At 46.5% G+C, this 18987-nt stretch overlaps 4 protein-coding genes across 4 annotated transcripts; 2 read left to right on the plus strand and 2 right to left on the minus strand.

Annotated features, from left to right (window-relative positions):
- Positions 1-130: 130 nt before the first annotated feature.
- On the minus strand, positions 131-18606 carry LOC112674397 (uncharacterized). Its single transcript, XM_025470882.3, has 5 exons — positions 18266-18606; positions 12532-12566; positions 11169-11519; positions 8971-8987; positions 131-440 (listed from the first exon to the last, which is right to left on the minus strand). The coding sequence occupies exons 1-5, from the start codon at positions 18549-18551 to the stop codon at positions 152-154; spliced, it is 978 nt and encodes a 325-aa protein (XP_025326667.1). The 5' UTR covers positions 18552-18606; the 3' UTR covers positions 131-151.
- Positions 308-3592, minus strand: LOC112674380 (histone H3.1). Its single transcript, XM_025470853.3, has one exon. It carries the CDS (start codon positions 3545-3547, stop codon positions 3137-3139), a length of 411 nt encoding a protein of 136 aa, XP_025326638.1. The 5' UTR covers positions 3548-3592; the 3' UTR covers positions 308-3136.
- LOC112674395 (histone H2B type 1-C/E/F/G/I) lies at positions 4480-4932 on the plus strand. Its single transcript, XM_025470878.3, has one exon. It carries the CDS (start codon positions 4548-4550, stop codon positions 4926-4928), a length of 381 nt encoding a protein of 126 aa, XP_025326663.1. The 5' UTR covers positions 4480-4547; the 3' UTR covers positions 4929-4932.
- Positions 12880-13916, plus strand: LOC112674418 (histone H2B type 1-J-like). The gene is made up of 2 exons (XM_025470888.3): positions 12880-13062; positions 13263-13916. Exons 1-2 carry the CDS (start codon positions 12880-12882, stop codon positions 13722-13724), a joined length of 645 nt encoding a protein of 214 aa, XP_025326673.1. The 3' UTR covers positions 13725-13916.
- Positions 18607-18987: the final 381 nt, after the last annotated feature.

Consider the following 18987-nt stretch of genomic DNA (forward strand, 5'->3'; position numbering starts at 1 on the left):
TTAGGCGACAATCGTGCTGATGAACTTCCAACGTTTATACCAAGCCACCTCCACAGAGCAGCAGTAGCAGGTGAAAGAGATCCTTAGTAGAAAGAGCATGTGGCCCTGAAAAGGACCTTTGTGTTTAGGGAGGACAACCGGTCCATTGCGTTCAGCCGCCGAAGCCGTAGAGGGTGCGGCCCTGGCGCTTGAGCGCGTAGACCACGTCCATGGCCGTGACCGTCTTGCGCTTGGCGTGCTCCGTGTAGGTGACGGCGTCCCGGATCACGTTCTCCAGGAACACCTTGAGCACCCCGCGGGTCTCCTCGTAGATGAGGCCCGAGATGCGCTTGACGCCGCCGCGCCGGGCCAGCCGCCGGATGGCGGGCTTGGTGATGCCCTGGATGTTGTCGCGCAGCACCTTGCGGTGGCGCTTGGCGCCGCCCTTGCCGCGACCAGACGCAGTAGCAGTCACTGGATGTTACAGACCAAAGAGCTTAAAAGCAGCCCCCAGCTTTTGTAACAATTGTGCAGCCCCCCCTTTTGTAACAATTGTGCAGAACTTGGTGAAAACTAAAACACCGGACAACGCGAGAAATGGCGCTGAGCCAAAGGCAGGCGTTAAACCACTGAGCCACCCAGGGATCCCTGCAATCTACTTTTAAAAGGCTCAGCAAAAACTGTGCATGCACCTAGACATATCCACAAAAGTGGTGAATTGTGCTCAGTTACTGAATTTAGGTGAGGGCTTACAGATAAATGACCAACCCATCTTTTGTCTTTTTTCTTCGTTTGAATATTTTATAATACAAATTGGGGAAAAATAAAACAGGTGACAAAATGTGTTGAAAAGTGATCTGTGTCATTATAAGAGAGATGCTCTAAACAGGTGAGTGTAAAGATCTGTCTGCGTGTAGAGAGGGGACCGAAGCCGCAGGACACTCGATCCCAGGATGTGTGTCAGAGGCATGTGTATTATTCCCTTCATGCAGAAGTTGGCCAGAGGTGAAGGACATGGAATGGGTTAAGCAGTCAGCCTTCAACTCAGGTACTAATCCTAGGATCCTAGGATCAAGTCCCACATCAGTCTCCCTGCTTCTGCTCCTCCCCCCAGTTCCTGCGATCACTTTCTGTCTCTCAAATAAGTAAATAAAATCTTTAAAAAATAATAAATCTCAAATGACAGCCTTATCCTTTGGTCTCATATTTTTATGGGACTCCCATGCATACATAATTAAATTTTTCTCCTGTTAATCTGTTTTTATATCAACTTACAGCCAAAAACCTACAAGGGTAAAGGAAAATTTTTTCCTCAGCAGTTTTTTTGTTTGTTTTACTAATCATTATGTTCTTGAGATCCATTCCAGTTGTTGCATCACTAGCCTCCCTTTGTATTACTGAGCATGATTCCATTCATGGATGCAGGAAAACATTTAACCATTCACCCATTGAAAGATATTAAGTTGCAAAAAAGAAAAAAGATATTAAGTTGTTTCTAATTTAGGGCTGTTACAAACTTTCATGTACATTTTTGTTTTGGGCCCCCTCCTACCCACCAGTTTTGTTTTATTTTGTGTTTTCTGCATCCCACCTCAAAATTACATTTTTCAAGATGCAAAAGTACTGCTGTGATGACTGGGAGCCAATAACCCTCTCAAAAGTCACAAAGAAATCACATGGCGTTGCTATTATTTACAAGTTGGCTTCAAGTTTCCAAAACTTTGTACTGAGCAATATTTTCAGCTGTTTCCGAAATCCAACATCTAGGTTCTGTAGCTGGGGATTTATTCCAAGAGCCTCCAATGTTTGTTGAATAAACTGCTAGTATCCCTATCCTGTGGTTCCTGCCACAGGACTTGTGTTTTCACTGACATGCAGAGCTGTTTACTTAGTTCCTGAAAAGCCTCCAATGTTTAGTAATCCCCACAGCTTGGGAGAAACCCTGTGATGAGGCTAGACATTCCCACGACTAATGTCTGTAAAATCTGACTGATGTGCAAATCCTGCATGGCTCTGGGGTTCACCATAGGCTTCTGAATTTCTTGGAGGAAACGTTAGAATCTGTAGCCTCCTTGGTTCTTTGAGGATTAATAATAGATCATGCACCACCACCTGTGCAAGGGCCGAGTTCTGCCTTAATGACTAACTACATCATGTTTCTCACACAAGGAAGGTGCAGACATGAGCTGTAACAAGCTCTGAATTCCTGGGGTGAATATACTTAGCTGCTACTCCACTCCACCCCACCCCACCGGTTAGGCACAGTGGTGGTCTGCCCAGCTGTACCAGATAGGCCACTGCCCACACTGCTACTGGTATTGCTACAAATCGAACTGGAAACTCCACAGACCCCATGTTTGAGGTATTGGGTCTCTATTTCCAGTACGGAAAAGCTACCATTACAATAGGATGTGTTGTTGCTCAGTAAAGAAAAATGGGATTGCCAAACTGTTTTCAGGCACCAGCCAGCATAGGTTCTTGATCAGTGTTAGGTCCCACCATTGTAAACCCCTAGGAGGCCTCGCCGGTTGCCTAAGGATCCGTCCTTTCTGAGTCAGAATGAATTGAGGAAATCCACGCCTGGATTCCTGGCAAGTTGCAGTCTTATAAGTGCTAACATGACCGCATCTATCAATTGCTGCCCTTGTAGATCGCCCTAGCTAGCTGCAGGTCAGGGTTTGGGCAGCACGCCCTATAGATTTCCAAAATAAGGAGCTAATTATTTTCAGGAATTGATAAGATTTGCCGGTTCATTTAGTTGAGAGTTAAAGACCCAAAACGGTCTTGTGAGCCTCCTTAACTACGCTCAGCCATATCGACAGTAGGAAAAGGTAAGTAAGACCTACCAAACACCCTCTGCTGGAGATTGCACTGCAATTGGCCGGAGTACACTGCCCAGCCGAGGAAAGGAGCGCGAGGCTTGGAGTGCTCGCGTGGAGGCCAGGGTAGAGAAAGGGCAGCCGACAAGTGCGTACTGGCACCGCTCCTGTTAAGTCCCAGCAGCAAATGCTGTCCTAGCTGATCAGTACCCGGAGGGCGGAAGGTGACAGGGAGAGTGCAAACACCCCATTCACTCCAGGTACAGCTCATCCAAGCGAACCTGTAGGTGGCTCTGAAAAGAGCCTTTGGGTTCAAAACTTGCGTTCTTCGTGGCCACTTACGCCCTCTCCCCGCGGATGCGGCGCGCCAGCTGGATGTCCTTGGGCATGATGGTGACGCGCTTGGCGTGGATGGCGCAGAGGTTGGTGTCCTCGAAGAGCCCCACCAGGTAGGCCTCGCACGCCTCCTGCAGCGCCATGACGGCCGAGCTCTGGAAGCGCAGGTCGGTCTTGAAGTCCTGCGCGATCTCGCGCACCAGGCGCTGGAACGGCAGCTTGCGGATCAGCAGCTCCGTGGACTTCTGGTAGCGCCGGATCTCGCGCAGGGCCACCGTGCCGGGCCGGTAGCGGTGCGGCTTCTTGACGCCGCCGGTGGCCGGCGCGCTCTTGCGGGCCGCCTTGGTGGCCAGCTGCTTGCGCGGGGCCTTGCCGCCCGTCGACTTGCGCGCCGTCTGCTTCGTGCGAGCCATGACCACCAATTGCAAAGGGAGTTCACAGTTGAACTTGCCGGCTCCTATTTATAAAGGCAACATCCTCCTGATTGGTCCGAATCTTCAAATTCCGCGCCGTGAATTAACTTGATGGGCTTTGTGATTGGCTCCCAGGTTTCACTTCAGAAAGTCTCATGTTGAAATGTGTTTTGTATCCTCTGAGTTCTCTGTCCTTTGTTTAGCCTGTATTTCATGTTTTGCAGTACCTTAATTGGTCTTGTTTTAATCCCTTTGTTTGGGATTAAATTTGGGAAGAGACTAGAATGACAATTTACAGTTCCTGAGCGGTTTCAGAAGCTCTGCGCCTAGAGGTGATTGATCCAGTCCAGTCTCGTCCTTTATCATTTCTCAAAGTTTGACTTTGAAGCAGCGCTTTATTTTAGCAGTGGAAACACTCTATCCCAAAACTCCGAACACACTAACACTGGCACTCCTTCCAGACACTCCTCTCCTAGGAAACATAGAGATCGCACCGCTGTTGAAATGTAACGATCCTCTAATTCTGAAAGCTTAAATTTTGCCGACTTTGATCAAACCAAACTAGAAATGCCATGGCATAATTTTTAAAATATTTTAATAGCTAACTCTTGTATTCTTTTTGCTGTATTTAGTATCTGGGGAACTGCAATTTGGCAGGAAAATGGGGTCATAAATTTATAACAGGCTTCTGTCTCTTTAGGTCAGGACCTAGGGAGACACAAGGGCCATAAATATGTATTATTGACGAAACAGGAAGCTTTTGTTTTGAAAACGAAAACTTTTTTCTGATGGAGAAAAGACTGGAGTTGCTTCCACATAAACAGCCAATCAAAAAGTAGATTGGAATTCACCTTATTTGCATAAAAGGTTTCTATTGGCTGATTTGCTCCAATCAGGCATTAAGACCCATTAAGCCGTTATTTGCATACAAGCCATATAAAAGTAGGCCAATGCCGCCCTTTGCTTTCACTTTCCTCGGTTTCAGTGTAGGGTTTGCATTATGCCTGAGCCCGCCAAGTCCGCGCCGGCCCCGAAGAAGGGCTCCAAGAAGGCGGTGACCAAGGCGCAGAAGAAGGACGGCAAGAAGCGCAAGCGCAGCCGCAAGGAGAGCTACTCGGTGTACGTGTACAAGGTGCTGAAGCAGGTGCACCCCGACACGGGCATCTCGTCCAAGGCCATGGGCATCATGAACTCGTTCGTCAACGACATCTTCGAGCGCATCGCGGGCGAGGCGTCGCGCCTGGCGCATTACAACAAGCGCTCGACCATCACGTCCAGGGAGATCCAGACGGCCGTGCGCCTGCTGCTGCCCGGGGAGCTGGCCAAGCACGCCGTGTCCGAGGGCACCAAGGCCGTCACCAAGTACACCAGCTCCAAGTAAACGTGCCAAGTAAGCGTCTCCTTCCCAACCCCAAAGGCTCTTTTCAGAGCCACTCACTCCTTCACGTAAAGAGCTTTAATACTGAATTGTAATAAGGAAAATCTGCCAAAGTTAAAATGTTTTTCTCCCTCAGTTTTATATTCCCGTTAATGTTTTCTCCGTAGCCTTTTTTTTTTTTAAGTCTGTTCATGAGAGACGGAAGCAGAGACCTAGTCTGAAAGAACTAGGCTACCTGAGGGGATCCTAGTGTGGGACTGAATCCCAGGACCCCGGGATCATTACCCGAGCCAAAGGCAAGTGCTCAACCACTTGAGCCACCTTGGTACCCCTCAGTAGCTTATTTTGCTGGAACAGAGATGGTCTCCGCAAGTGCAGAGCAGAAAAACTTCCTTTGCAAACTAAGGCAGTTTGAGCTACTGCTCTGGGTTTAGGGTTTCAGGAGATGAAATTAACTCCGGGCAAAGCTTTTGCCAGGGCTTACAGCTGAAAAATTTTTGAGTTGTGCGGACAAGTTGAATTTATATTGGCATCCTTTATAGACGAACCTGTCCAGAGTGTATACTGTTTGGTGAGTCTGAGACTTTGTTTAGCAGAAAATTGGATACTGTATACTTGGTAGGTTGAGAAACTAATTTCATGGTAAATGGAAGAGGTTGAGGAAGACTTCCTGAAAAGAAAGACTATTGAATTACTCAACTGTGGCTATTCTGCAAGTAATAGAAGCATTCAGGCCTCTTGGATTTGTAAGAGGAGGAAGGGAAAGCAGCAAGAGCAAACAGCCTGGGAACAATTCCTCATTGGAGAAATGTCTGGCAGCCAGCAAAGAAGCCAGGTTTGAGTAATCTTCCCTTAGGAGGCTTGATAGGAATCATTAACAGAATACAATACAGCTATAGATATACAAAATACCTTGAGATTAATCTCAACCACAGCACTTCAGTTACTGTCCTCACTTTTGACAAGTCCACCCTTACAGGCATTTCGCTGTTGGATCATGGAGTGTGGGGCAGGGAGGGTGGTAGTTGGTAGTTGGTATTCCAGGATCATAGATCTGAATGCGCCTCACATTCTTGCCTAAAGGACATGTTGAGTGAAAGGACTAGAACTTCTGAGTTTATTTGTTCAGGTAGTGAGAGCCTGTTAAATTTCAGAAAGTGAGATCCTGGGAAAGAGTGAGCAGGATAAAAACAATCCTTGACCTCACAGGGTTCCTACTCTAGAATGGACATTTAAATAGTAATCTTACAGCCTTAACAGAAGGGGTAAGCCTCTGAGGGTCACTTTAGCATTGCCAAAGCTGAATGGATTTATCTTGAAAAGCAATTCTGGAAGGAAGGTGGAGCAAGAGACAATGATAAGGAAAAAGGAGACAATAAGGAAAGGAAAATCCATGTGCAGACAAAGATGCAGAGTTTGTATTTATGGACTATAGTTAACAAGGGCGATGTATTTATATATTCATCTGGCCATGTCTCATCTGGTTCACAGGGATTTTGTAGAAGTCCTAGTGCTGTACCTTACTAAAATGTAAGATCTTACTGAAATGTAGAAAGGAATGCTAGGATAGTAAATCTTGTCCATTGATCCTCTTAAGGACTATTTTTTATGTACACCTAAGAGTTAGTATTAGATACACTTGGAAGTGACCAACAACCTAAAATAGTCACTGGTTAAACTCGATAAAAGTCTAGTTCTCATGCTCAGGCCTGGAATGGGGCCCTGCTCTCCTTAGAGAACTCCTCTCCCTCTGTGTGCAACGTGTGTTTTCTCTATTATTTGAGAATATTCTCAAATATATTCTGCTATGAAAATCTATAGAGGACCAAGACGAGACCAATTAATCAGATGAATAAAACATAAGAAATGTTAGGTAGGTAATTCCTAAGTAAGAAACTTCTAAGAAGTGTTGAATAGATAAACAAGGAATTTTATGAGATACAGGCATAATTGAAAAGCTATATTTACCAAAAATCATAAATTAGTGCCTGGAAGACATGTTTCACATAGAGAAAGTAAGTAGAGCTTGTGGACTTCACAGAGATAGGACAAGACGAAAGAACCAAGAAGCGCCAGATATTTGTGAGACACCAAATATTTGTGAGGTATTCAGTATTTATGTAGTCTTATATTGTCCACCCACTGGTGACTTCTGCTTTAGCCACATTTGCCGTCTGCAGACAACACCGACATAAAAGGCATGGCTGCTTGGGATGTAACTGTCAGCCTATAAGGGAGGCCTTGTGCATCAGAAATGGCCTGCCTGGTGGTAATCTGGTATCTGAAGACATTAAGGTCATTTCCTACAAGTGAATCTAGCTGTCAGTCGTATCATACCCCTTCCACCTTGTAGTCCAAGATGTCCACTCCAGCTACAGCTATCTTGTTCACTTTCCGTCCTGAATGAAGGAGAAAAGGATAAGGAAACACCCCCCACCATTTACTGAAATCCTGAGGATGCCATAAATCTGCCTTTGTTAATATACCATCAGCCAAAAATAGTCGATGGCCACACTAGCTACAAAAGAAGCTCAGGGAGTTTAATTAGTGTGTAAGAAAGGAAAACCCATTTCAGGGGACAGCTGTGTGGTAGTCGCTGCCATAGCTACTATAAGTAGGTAATTCCTACCTAAGTGGATAATTACAAATATTATCAATAAGACAGGAGGGAAACTGATGAGTTCTTACATCTACAGTAAGACACTGGAGTTTCCTGGTACAATACAAATGAATTGTAAATATTGGCAATACTTGCTTTAGTTGAGGAGAAAACAAAATGATACAAGTCTAGTTAGGAGCACATTTTCCTTTTCAGATGAACGATGCTCAACACAATTGGGAATCGTGTGTTTATTTCCTGTCACCCACAAAGACGGTATCCGTGAGCTCCACACAGGGTACTTTACCCAAGTTATTCACTGCTCTGTTTCTGGCACCTAGAACAATGCGGAGCACATAGTAAGCACTCTAGTTTTTGATGGATGGATGAAGTAAAATTAAACTATGCAGGTAACATGCAACAGTCATCCATTCTCTAGTACCAGAGATAAAGTCCATGACTGAATTATTCTACTGTGTGAATAGTTCACCTCAGTTTCTTCATCATTTATTTGGGCTACTAATGGCCCCTAAGCCACAGAGTTATTGTGTAGATTAAATAAAATGACCTATGTAGACACCAAATTATACTTTGTTTTCATTTATCTTTTAAAGATTTTATTTACTTATTTGAGAGTACAAGCAAGGGGGAGCAGTAGGCAGGGGATGCGGGACTCAATCCCAGGATCCTGGAATCATGACCTGAACCAAAGGTAGACACTTAACAGAATGAGCCACCCTGGTGTGCCCCCCAAATTACACTTTTGAACTAATGAAGTCATGACTCTTTTACCTAGACAGTTCCCAAGGCAGGTATTGTTAACAGCTCTATTGGGCAAATGACACAACAGATACTGAGCTGCTATCCAGAGCTTGCAGCTGGCTGTCAGAGGCCTTAGATTCTTCCAGAAACACTGCCGCTGACTGAGCCAGTGAAGTACTGAAGGGTAGCTCACCCCTGTTCCTGATACAAGCACTTCTTGCCTAAAACCCTAAGGACATTTGCATCTGTAATCCTTATTTTGCAATCCAAATAAATGGAAGGTGTCACCTGAGGGTAAACATTTTGCCTGTGGCAAAAAAAAAAAAAAAAAAAAAAACACTAATGAGTATGAAGTACCAGGATATGAATGGCATTTAACCCTTAATTTTCAGACTTTTTTCTCTATATAAAATGCTAAAGGTCAGCTTCTATTTTCAAGGTCTGAAGAGCATAAAGCAGGGCCCTCCTTTTTGTACTGGAGCACTATTGAGACTATCTAAATAGAGAGCAGAACCTGCTTAAGTGGGAAACAAACACAGAAATTCCTTCCTATGTTCAACTCCTCTCAAGGCCTTACATCTCAGAACTAAAGTCTACAAGCCCCTCCTTGATCCGGCTTCTTTTTGCTTCTCTGTGTCTCCTCCTGCTGTGCTCCTCCTGCTGTGCTCCACCCGCTCCAGGCAGCCACCTGGCCCCTTACCCTCCCCTCTCCACTAATTTCAAGTCTATGCTGATGTCATCTTTATAGGTAGCCTAATCCAAATTTCACCTTCCCGTAACACTCCTTATTCTAGCTTTATTTCTCTCCTTCTTGCATTTAATATACTACACATATCTGATTTTATTGTCTCTCCTTCCTAGACTCACATGTAAACTCCTCAAGGGCTAGGAATTCTGAATGGATTGTTGGAGTATATTCCCAATGCGCAGAACAGGACCTGGCACATTGCAAACTATCAACAAATACATGAAGAGTAACCAAAATTTTAAAATCCATCAATGCTAACCAATGTTGGTTGGTTGGGGAAATTGTCATGGCACCCTAATTAGGTTTTAAAATGGTGGACATGTTTTAAAATATTGAGAGCGAAAAGGATAAAATTTTCTTTCCAATGATCAAGGCAGCTGGGTGGAAGAGACACAGATAAAACATTTGGCTAGTGTTGATGATGTTGAAACCAGGTGCAGGGCACACAGAGTTTATTAAACTAATGTTTCTACTTCCATATAATTCTGAAATGCCACATAATAAAAAAAATGAAAAGAATAGCTAGGAAAGAAGGAAAATATAAACTGATAAATAAATAATGACCATGGAGAAAGATAGGTGAAAACCTAAACAGGACTGTGTGCCCAGTGTGAAGATAGACAGGTATCCACAAGTTGCCTGCCAGGAACTTCCTCTTTGTAGCATCCCTTAAAACCTGGTATTGTCAATTGCCCAAAGCAGGTCCATCTCTCATCACAGACTCACATTAACACTGTCCCCAGGAATTACTACAAAAACCAGATACTATTTGATTCATAGCAGAGATTTAATAGTCCTCAAGCAAGCCAGGAAATCGTCTTTAGAAGAGCAGTATGTTTCCTCCAAAAGCAAGCTCACTCTCAGAAAGCCTGATTCTGCAGATAAATCATTGCTAAACCTGCAGTCAAAGCAATAGGAGCAAATCACAAGATTGGAATGTATTATGCAGCATCTGCTCTTGACTAGCGACCTGTTGGAAACGCCTGAGTTTTAATGATTACAATTGCCTGGGATTACCCTCCAGGCTACAATTAGAATGCCACTGACTGGCCCACGGGCAGATATTTTTTATAAAACCTCCAGTTGTACTGTGCACTCAATATCAAGGTCCCTGATCTCTAGATGAAACTACCTTCCCTGGTTCTTTTCTTGTGCAATTGATTTACAGATCATTTAATTCTGTGACATAAGCATGCTGTTTGCAAATGCTTATTCCTAGTATTCCTATGGAGAGGTCACAGGTTCCTCTGTTGATGAGCCCAAAAATACTTTTGAAAATAGGCTTCTTAAACTAGTGTTAGGTCAACCACCTGAGGTGAACGTGACACAATGTCAATTTTCACTAGGCCTGCATAGGACAGGATGGGATAATCTACATCTTTTGCAAGCTCCCAAGTGATGCCCATGTCACCGGTGGACAGAGGCAGAGTCAAGGACCACACAAGTCATTAATGGTCTTAAATTGTTACCAGTAAGCTCCTTAGAAATCCTGAGTCTAGGTAACATCCGGGTGGCTCAGCAGTTGAGCATCTGCCTTTGGCTCAGGTCATGATCCCAAGTCCTGGGATAGTGTCCCTTATTGAGCTCGAGAGGACGCTGGTTTTCCCGCTGCCGGTCTTTCATTAATTAAAAAAAAAAAAAAAACCCTGAATCGAATTCCATAGAAATCAAGTACCAGCCTGCATCTTTCTAAGATTTTACATGAGAACCAAGACTTCACTTTTATCAAGTCATGGGAATTGAGCAAATTAGTTTCAGACATGAAGTCAAACATGTCCACAGAACTAGTTTTGCAACGGTCATTGCCCAAACTTGCGAAAACTTACACCGAAGCATTCTGCACATAGGGAGAGGCTGAAAGGAGGAGCGGAGGGCACAACTGAAAGCCCAGGAAAAGAGCAAACATCACGTACCAAACCTCCACCTTTTAAGAGCTCACCTTAACACCAAGAACCAACTTAAAACGGGTTTAAAAAAGACTCGAAATTGAGGGAACACAATTACAGCAATTTTAGAGAAAAAGTGGGTGGCTCTTAGAAGAGCCTTTGAGTTAATTCAATTAACGGGGGAAGCTTTACGCCCTCTCCCCGCGGATGCGGCGCGCCAGCTGGATGTCCTTGGGCATGATGGTGACGCGCTTGGCGTGGATGGCGCAGAGGTTGGTGTCCTCGAAGAGCCCCACCAGGTAGGCCTCGCACGCCTCCTGCAGCGCCATGACGGCCGAGCTCTGGAAGCGCAGGTCGGTCTTGAAGTCCTGCGCGATCTCGCGCACCAGGCGCTGGAACGGCAGCTTGCGGATCAGCAGCTCCGTGGACTTCTGGTAGCGCCGGATCTCGCGCAGGGCCACCGTGCCGGGCCGGTAGCGGTGCGGCTTCTTGACGCCGCCGGTGGCCGGCGCGCTCTTGCGGGCCGCCTTGGTGGCCAGCTGCTTGCGCGGGGCCTTGCCGCCCGTCGACTTGCGCGCCGTCTGCTTCGTACGAGCCATCTCGAGAAAACAGAGAGAAGACTACACTACCAAGTCTCGCAGACTACATTGCCCTTATATATACTCAGAACCGTTCCGATTGGTCTTGCATTTTTCAAAACTCCCGCGCGATGAAACCATTGGCTGAAGCTGAGGACGTGATTGGTGGACCACTGGAGGCTCCGATTGGATAAATTATTAAACATTCCAATCCGGTCTTTGTTGTAGTCAGCCAATCCAGAAATTAACCTTAGGATGTTCTGCTTCAACTCCTCTCAGATTCCAAATAAGGCATAACCAGGGGGCAGGGGAAGATGCTAACTCTGGCTCAGGAGACTCACGTAATGGAGCGCAAGACGGAGGGTCACGTCTTAAGAACAAATTTCTTTTCTGATGGTTACTTTAACTGAATTGAATAGCGGGGACAGCCCCTTTCTATATCCACTCTGGGAAACCACAGGTAAGACGACTGGCCCGGGGACGAAGCGGTCACCACCGTGTGACAAATGTTGGGATTTCCTTTCATTCACTTCAGCATAGAAACAGCCTGCGCCGATTTCCGGTCCCATACTTTTTTTGCCTTACGGCATCCCAGGCTACCACCCCTCCCATGGAGGTTCATTGAATTATCCCTTACTTCTGGTTTCCTCACTGTAGGTGTATTACTCGCTAAACATGATTGAACATGGAGGCCCCTGTCCATCTACATAAAGCTAGGGTTTTGCAAACATTACCATCACTAACTAGCTTCCCCTCACGTATTAGAACCTTGCCTACCATACTCCGGTTTCTGTCCAAGTTAAGCAGCCACAATTTATTGCAATGGATACACTGATTTTACTATCCAGAGCCCGTGCCCGTGTAAGGCTTACGTAATAGAAAAGGAACACTTTGTTACAAGCTTCCTAATTTGAAAATGTGGACGGCTCTGAAAAGAGCCTTTGGGTGGGAAAATAAGCTTTAGATGCACAAAGAGGTATTTAGGTAGGTTTACTTCCCCTTGGCCTTGTGGTGGCTCTCGGTCTTCTTGGGCAGCAGCACGGCCTGGATGTTGGGCAGGACGCCGCCCTGCGCGATGGTCACGCGGCCCAGCAGCTTGTTGAGCTCCTCGTCGTTGCGGATGGCCAGCTGCAGGTGGCGCGGGATGATGCGCGTCTTCTTGTTGTCGCGGGCCGCGTTGCCCGCCAGCTCCAGGATCTCGGCCGTCAGGTACTCCAGCACGGCCGCCAGGTACACCGGCGCGCCCGCCCCGACCCGCTCCGCGTAGTTGCCCTTGCGGAGCAGGCGGTGGACGCGGCCCACCGGGAACTGGAGCCCGGCGCGCGACGAGCGCGTCTTGGCCTTGGCGCGAGCCTTGCCGCCCTGCTTCCCGCGACCCGACATGATAGCACAGCAACAACGCAGTAAAGAACAGGAGTCGAGACCGGCAAAACGCAAAGAGCTAAACTATTATACCCTGAGGCGGTTTCGTAAAGCAGCTTATGCCGTTGGCACAGAAGAAATTCCAGCCAATCAAAAGACACAGCCAGAGTGCAACAATGCCCCTAATTTGCATAGAACGTTTGTGAGTTACAAGATCAAATTATTTAAGGTTGAACTACGGGGAAAGACCAATGAGAGCTTAGGATAAAGAAGGAGCCTATCGGCGGTTAGGATACTGTAGAAGCCAATCAGAAATGTAAGTCTGCAATCCCTAATTTGCATACGTGTCAAATAAATAGGAGGGCGCTTGGTCGCGGGCGTACTTTTGTCGTTGCGCTTTAGTACTGGTTTCTGATTGTAAAGCCCGAGCCCGCCAAGTCCGCGCCGGCCCCGAAGAAGGGCTCCAAGAAGGCGGTGACCAAGGCGCAGAAGAAGGACGGCAAGAAGCGCAAGCGCAGCCGCAAGGAGAGCTATTCCATCTACGTGTACAAGGTGCTGAAGCAGGTGCACCCCGACACGGGCATCTCGTCCAAGGCCATGGGCATCATGAACTCGTTCGTCAACGACATCTTCGAGCGCATCGCGGGCGAGGCGTCGCGCCTGGCGCATTACAACAAGCGCTCGACCATCACGTCCAGGGAGATCCAGACGGCCGTGCGCCTGCTGCTGCCCGGGGAGCTGGCCAAGCACGCCGTGTCCGAGGGCACCAAGGCCTTCACCAAGTACACCAGCTTCAAGCAAACTCCTGTGCAACTACGACAACGACTTCAGGCCCTTTTAAGAGCCACCCATATGCTCACTTAAAGAGCTGTAACTTGAGCTTGAAAATGACCAGTACAGCCATTGTAATACTTTGTCAAGCGGTATTAATCTAGAAGCAAAACGTAATTCCAGCCTGTGAGAATCACCAAAGGGTAAATCTATGCAACTGGACTATTGTGTTCTCTTAGCTGCTCTGGTAGCTCCTTACTGAGTGTAATGTTCCTGGAGGCCCACCACACTTGGAGAGGCTTCGTTTCCCCATTTTGTTTCGCTTTGTTATTTCCACTACCCTAGATCAGAGAGTAATTAGGGGCAAAGTGTCGGGTGGCCCTAAATTAAAAGAGGAACATTCTTTTAGAAAATCCACTTGCTGTGAGCATCCGAGTGGCTACAGTGGCATCTAATGGAGCCATGTACTATCTGCGACTTGCATTTCTAAATCCCAGCGGATTTCTTGCCAGTCTCAAACCCATGTCCTTCCAATTCCACCAGTTTCTTCGCCAAAAACGTTAACGTAGTCTAAATACTGCCTCTTGCAAAGGTCAGGAATTCATCCATTAGAGTTTTCTACCTGGCTTAAATATACAAGAATGTAAGAGACACTACAACTGGAATATGTGAAGGAAGAGGAAGCAAGTGAAAGTCCATCTGTGATGGGGGCGGGGGTGGGCAGGGCATAAGGATCTGCCTCAGCCTCTTCACTTTCCTGTCCCAAGATCTCCCTAAACCTCTCCAAGTCCAGTGACTTATTCATGCCCTGGGATTTTATTTTAAGGGAGAAAAGTCACAAGGCATTAATATTCTTGTGCCTGTCCGCGTGATTTCAGCCTACAATCACCTATGAAATGGAATCTCCCATATTACAAGTGAATGAGAAATTAAGGTTAAGTAACTCCTTACTGAAACGTGGGATCTGAATCCCTAAGGACTGTTTGCACACAGACTTTCAAGCAATAGAGGCCAGTTGCAATCTTAGGAATAGGGAAACCGGCTCCGAAGGAAAATTAAGTATTAGAATAAAACTAAATTAAAACTGGTCAGAAGATACACTTGTTCTTTGATGCACAACACAGGCCTTAAACCACCCAAAGTATATAATGAGCTATGGAAGCTAAGGATCTCCTTATGGCAAATTTAACTTTTCTGAGTGCTGTGCCATAGAGGGGAAGCCATGAGCATTAGCAGTATAAAACTAAGCTCAAAAACCTCATTTTCTACTTACTAGCCCAACCCCTCAGGATCCTGTAAGTCTGCTTTAACATGTAAAAATTCCCTTGGAAACTTCCTTTATCACTACCCATCAAGGTATCTATTAGCAATCATCCTCCAAACATATGATCCACTGATATACATCTGAAGAGTCTCGTGACTGAGTTTTTACTAAGTAATAATAATGACCTTTCCTAACAATAGCTAGCCCTCTTCGGATCCTGGAAACCTTGTTTCCGAAATACCTTGGAGGCTTGTGCTGTCCCTAAGCCCTTCCCAACTGGAAAGTATTTACTGGGCCACTCCTCATGACCCCAGGGCAGCTCTTCCTGCCCATGGGTCCTGTCCCTATTCCTTAATAAAACCACCTTTTTGCACCAAAGATGTCTTAAGAATTCTTTCTTGGCTATTGGCTCCAAACCCCAACTATTTCCTATATAAGTGACTCAATTTTGTAATAGGACTTGTGAAGAAGATACTCTAAGCCCCACATGTGATTAAGGCATTCATTTCTTGCTCTCCAAAGCTAATTTTAAGCACATTTGAAAACAAATATACTACCATGGCTTAAGGAGGAATCCCTTAAAACAAGATATAGTTGTGAAAGACTGTTTCAATGCTAAATTTAGGCCAATTTCTTAAACTGTCTGTGAACATTTCCTTACCTCTAAAATGGGAATGATAACTAACACATGGCATTGCTGGATGATCAGTAAAAGAACACTATAAAGCGTTTAGGACAGTTCTTATGCAGAGGAAAGTCTTCCAAAACGTTAATGACAGCTAAAGCCTCTGGTTGAAATGATAGGGAAGGTGAGTTGGTCCTGCCCATATTGGAATCTGAGTCCTGAAGCTTTGAACAAGTCAGTAGACTCCAAAGCCTAGCAGCACGTTATTCTAGTTAAGAGTTCCTCAACTGGCAAGGTGAATGACAATCTAATCCATTCTAACAGTCTACACCCCTCTTTAGGACCATCTCTTCACCCTGAACTTTTTTTTTTTTTTTAAGATTTTATTTATTTATTTGTGAGAGACACACAGAGAGAGGCCAAGACACAGCCAGTGAGAGAAGCAGGGAGCCTGATGTGGGACTCCATCCCAGGAGCCAGGGATCAGGAAGGACCTGAGCTGAAGGCAGACGCCCAACCATTGAAGCCACCCAGGTGTTCCTACCCTGAACTCTTTTGAAGACAACCTAGGGCCGTTGACTGTGAGACTTCTCTGCCCCTGCCCGCCAATTCAAGCAACATGTGACTTATTTTCCAGAGACTTCATGTCTCACTAGCATTAGGAGTACCTCATTTAACAGATGTGTTGGGTTATGAGGAAAGGACCCTGGAAACTCACAAAAGCTGCTTTAATAATTTTTTATTCCTATTTTGTTCCCATGCCTCCAGTTCTTTTTGCCTAACCTTACAGCAGTACCTGGCCAGAATGAAGAATCGTCTTCAGAAAAGCAGCTGCACTTTTAAAGCTAGAAGAGAAACATGAATTGCTGTCCACAATCATTCCCAGACTAGGGAAAGTTAGGGCCACCCTAAAGATTGCTGTGATGTTGCCAACAACTTAGAAGACTGATATCAACCTCCCTTCCTAAAAGAACTCTCCTTTTATATGCTCAAAGGAAATTCAGATAACTTCAAAATAAGAAATCTTCATACTCAATAAATGACCCACAGTAAACATTATGAGCAAAACATAAACCTTTATCATAGTAAGTCAACGGGACTTACTATAATTATGCTGTGAGGACTATCAGCATAATTAGCCAAAATGAATCAAAACAGTATCATATTGCAGCTAGTTTCTGGGAGTGGTTTTATTCAGGGAACGATGAGTTGCCATGTCGACACATGTAGCTAAATCTAGTTTGTTTTAGTAGCAATGTTAGATTGTATGCCTAATTATGTTACAATACATCTATTGGTTGACATTTGCTTTGTTGGCTACCTTAAAAAAATTTATAGGATGCTTTGCTGGAATATAAAATATTAAGTAGAAATTTCATTGTGTGGATTACTTCATAATATTCTAGTAATAACATTAATGCATGTGTGGATTACTTATGATAATAGAATAAAAGGTTTAAAACAGGTAGTTAGAAGTATATAACTTTAGGGGAAATAGTCAAGAAATCTGCTTTAACTTACTTGCCCCACTCTGATTAGCTGAGCTGATTCGGAGATTTTTTTTTTTTTTCAATTTTGAAACAAAAGGAACTTGAACACATCACTGGTGTCCAAATGCTCATCTATGGCTAGTATTAATTAGTCCGTGCCAATTTTCTCTATTATTTTTCCTACTGTGTAAATATGAGAAAAATAAGGTCAGTGCAATAAATTTTCCTTAATATTAAAAGTTAACACATCTTTTTAATCCTGTCAACTCCCCACAAATTTATTGTCTTCAGTCTAAAAGGTATAAAAACTGCCTGTCATGTTTGTCTCCATTTCATTACTGGGCCTCTGCCCAAAGGTAATAAAACTTTAGGTATTTTTTCTCCTGCCCATACGTCTCCTGTAAATTTTAGTGCAGCTGGAAGACCTTGAAGGAAGAATATATCCTTCCCTACACCTAGTAACATTGGGTGAAATATCCCGAGGCCTATTTGTACACGTTTTAAAAATGCTATCGTGTCTGCTTAGGTTTTGGTGACATTTCGTTCATTAAGCAACATCCTTATCTTTTTAAGGTTTTCAAACTATCAGGAAATTTCGGGGGCGATGCTAAACACTGGCCAGCTCCCCCCGCGAGGGGGTTTCCCCCAGTGCCTTCGGAACGTGGACGACCGGGAACAGGGGGCCCCGGGTGAGGGCGCGACGCGGCGGGGCGGAGTCGGAGCGAGGTCGTGGCCGGCCACCCCGCCGGAACTCCTTTGTTCCCCCGCCGCCCAGCAGGGGCCGGGCGCGCTCCCTTTGTCTCCCAGCCGCCCCGCCATGTTGGGCGCGGGGCTCGGCGGGGAAGGCCCACCCGCTGCCTACGGGCCGGGGATCCCCGCTTTCTAGCGGAGCCAGGCACGCACGACTCCTACCTCGGCCCTCGGAAACGGGGAAGCTCCCTGGAGAGCAGGCGGCGCCACGTGACCTGCTCTCCCCCCTTAAAACTGTCCGGAAGCTAAGATTTGAACGGAGCCGACTGCCAGCAAAGCAACTCCCGGAATCCGGAAATTAACCAGTTGAAGACTCGCTCCGAAACTAAAACCGAACCACCCCCGCCCCGCGCCTGAAATCTAGAAGCTCAAACACGGACTTATTAAAACAGCAAGAAAAGCTGCAGCTCTTTCGAGACACAAGTGGGCGGCCCTGAAAAGGGCCTTTGTGTGTTTAGAAAAAGCGACGGATGCGGAGTTCAGCCGCCGAAGCCGTAGAGGGTGCGGCCCTGGCGCTTGAGCGCGTAGACCACGTCCATGGCCGTGACCGTCTTGCGCTTGGCGTGCTCCGTGTAGGTGACGGCGTCCCGGATCACGTTCTCCAGGAACACCTTGAGCACCCCGCGGGTCTCCTCGTAGATGAGGCCCGAGATGCGCTTGACGCCGCCGCGCCGGGCCAGCCGCCGGATGGCGGGCTTGGTGATGCCCTGGATGTTGTCGCGCAGCACCTTGCGGTGGCGCTTGGCGCCGCCCTTGCCTAGTCCCTTCCCGCCCTTGCCGCGACCAGACATATCTGCAACGTTCAGAACGTTCTCAGAATCAGCGTGAAAGCCGTTGGGGCAACCTCCTTATATACGCGGATCGCGGACCTAATTGAAAACAGGAAGCGCTCACGCGGGACTGGCCGTTGCCCGAACCCGCCCCTCGCCCGGACCCCCGTGACGTCACGGGAGTTGAGCCGGCGCGCTCCCTCCCCCGCTGCCGCCGTGCCCTCCGCGCCCTCCGCCCTCTGTCCCCAAATGGGAATTTCAGACCTTTTTAACTGCGCTAAAGGAGCGTTTGGCACCATTTTTCCCGCGTTAGTCCGCGGAGCCCCCGGCGTTCTGCGGCCGCGGACCAGCTCTTCCCGCCGCTCGCCCGGCCCCGGGCTCACGCGTAGAGCCAATGGCCGCATCACCGGGCCCGGGAGGTGCTCTCCCGCGGGCGGAAGCGAGCCTGGGCAGCGTC

This window comes from Canis lupus, chromosome 35, assembly GCF_003254725.2.
Source record: "Canis lupus dingo isolate Sandy chromosome 35, ASM325472v2, whole genome shotgun sequence".
Lineage (NCBI taxonomy): Eukaryota > Metazoa > Chordata > Mammalia > Carnivora > Canidae > Canis > Canis lupus.

Bases quoted from the DNA above. Each gene is read 5' to 3' on its own strand.
- LOC112674380 (XM_025470853.3), bottom strand. From the start codon at position 3,547: ATGGCTCGCACGAAGCAGACGGCGCGCAAGTCGACGGGCGGCAAGGCC.
- LOC112674395 (XM_025470878.3), top strand. From the start codon at position 4,548: ATGCCTGAGCCCGCCAAGTCCGCGCCGGCCCCGAAGAAGGGCTCCAAG.
- LOC112674418 (XM_025470888.3), top strand. From the start codon at position 12,880: ATGATAGCACAGCAACAACGCAGTAAAGAACAGGAGTCGAGACCGGCA. The intron at 13,063-13,262 runs GTGAGTTACAAG...GTTGCGCTTTAG, and splicing joins CTAATTTGCATAGAACGTTT to TACTGGTTTCTGATTGTAAA.
- LOC112674397 (XM_025470882.3), bottom strand. From the start codon at position 18,551: ATGTCTGGTCGCGGCAAGGGCGGGAAGGGACTAGGCAAGGGCGGCGCC. The intron at 12,567-18,265 runs GCACCCTCTACG...ACCATCGCGCAG, and splicing joins CGCGCTCAAGCGCCAGGGCC to GGCGGCGTCCTGCCCAACAT. The intron at 11,520-12,531 runs GCCCAAGAAGAC...TGTTTTCTCGAG, and splicing joins AACATCCAGGCCGTGCTGCT to ATGGCTCGTACGAAGCAGAC.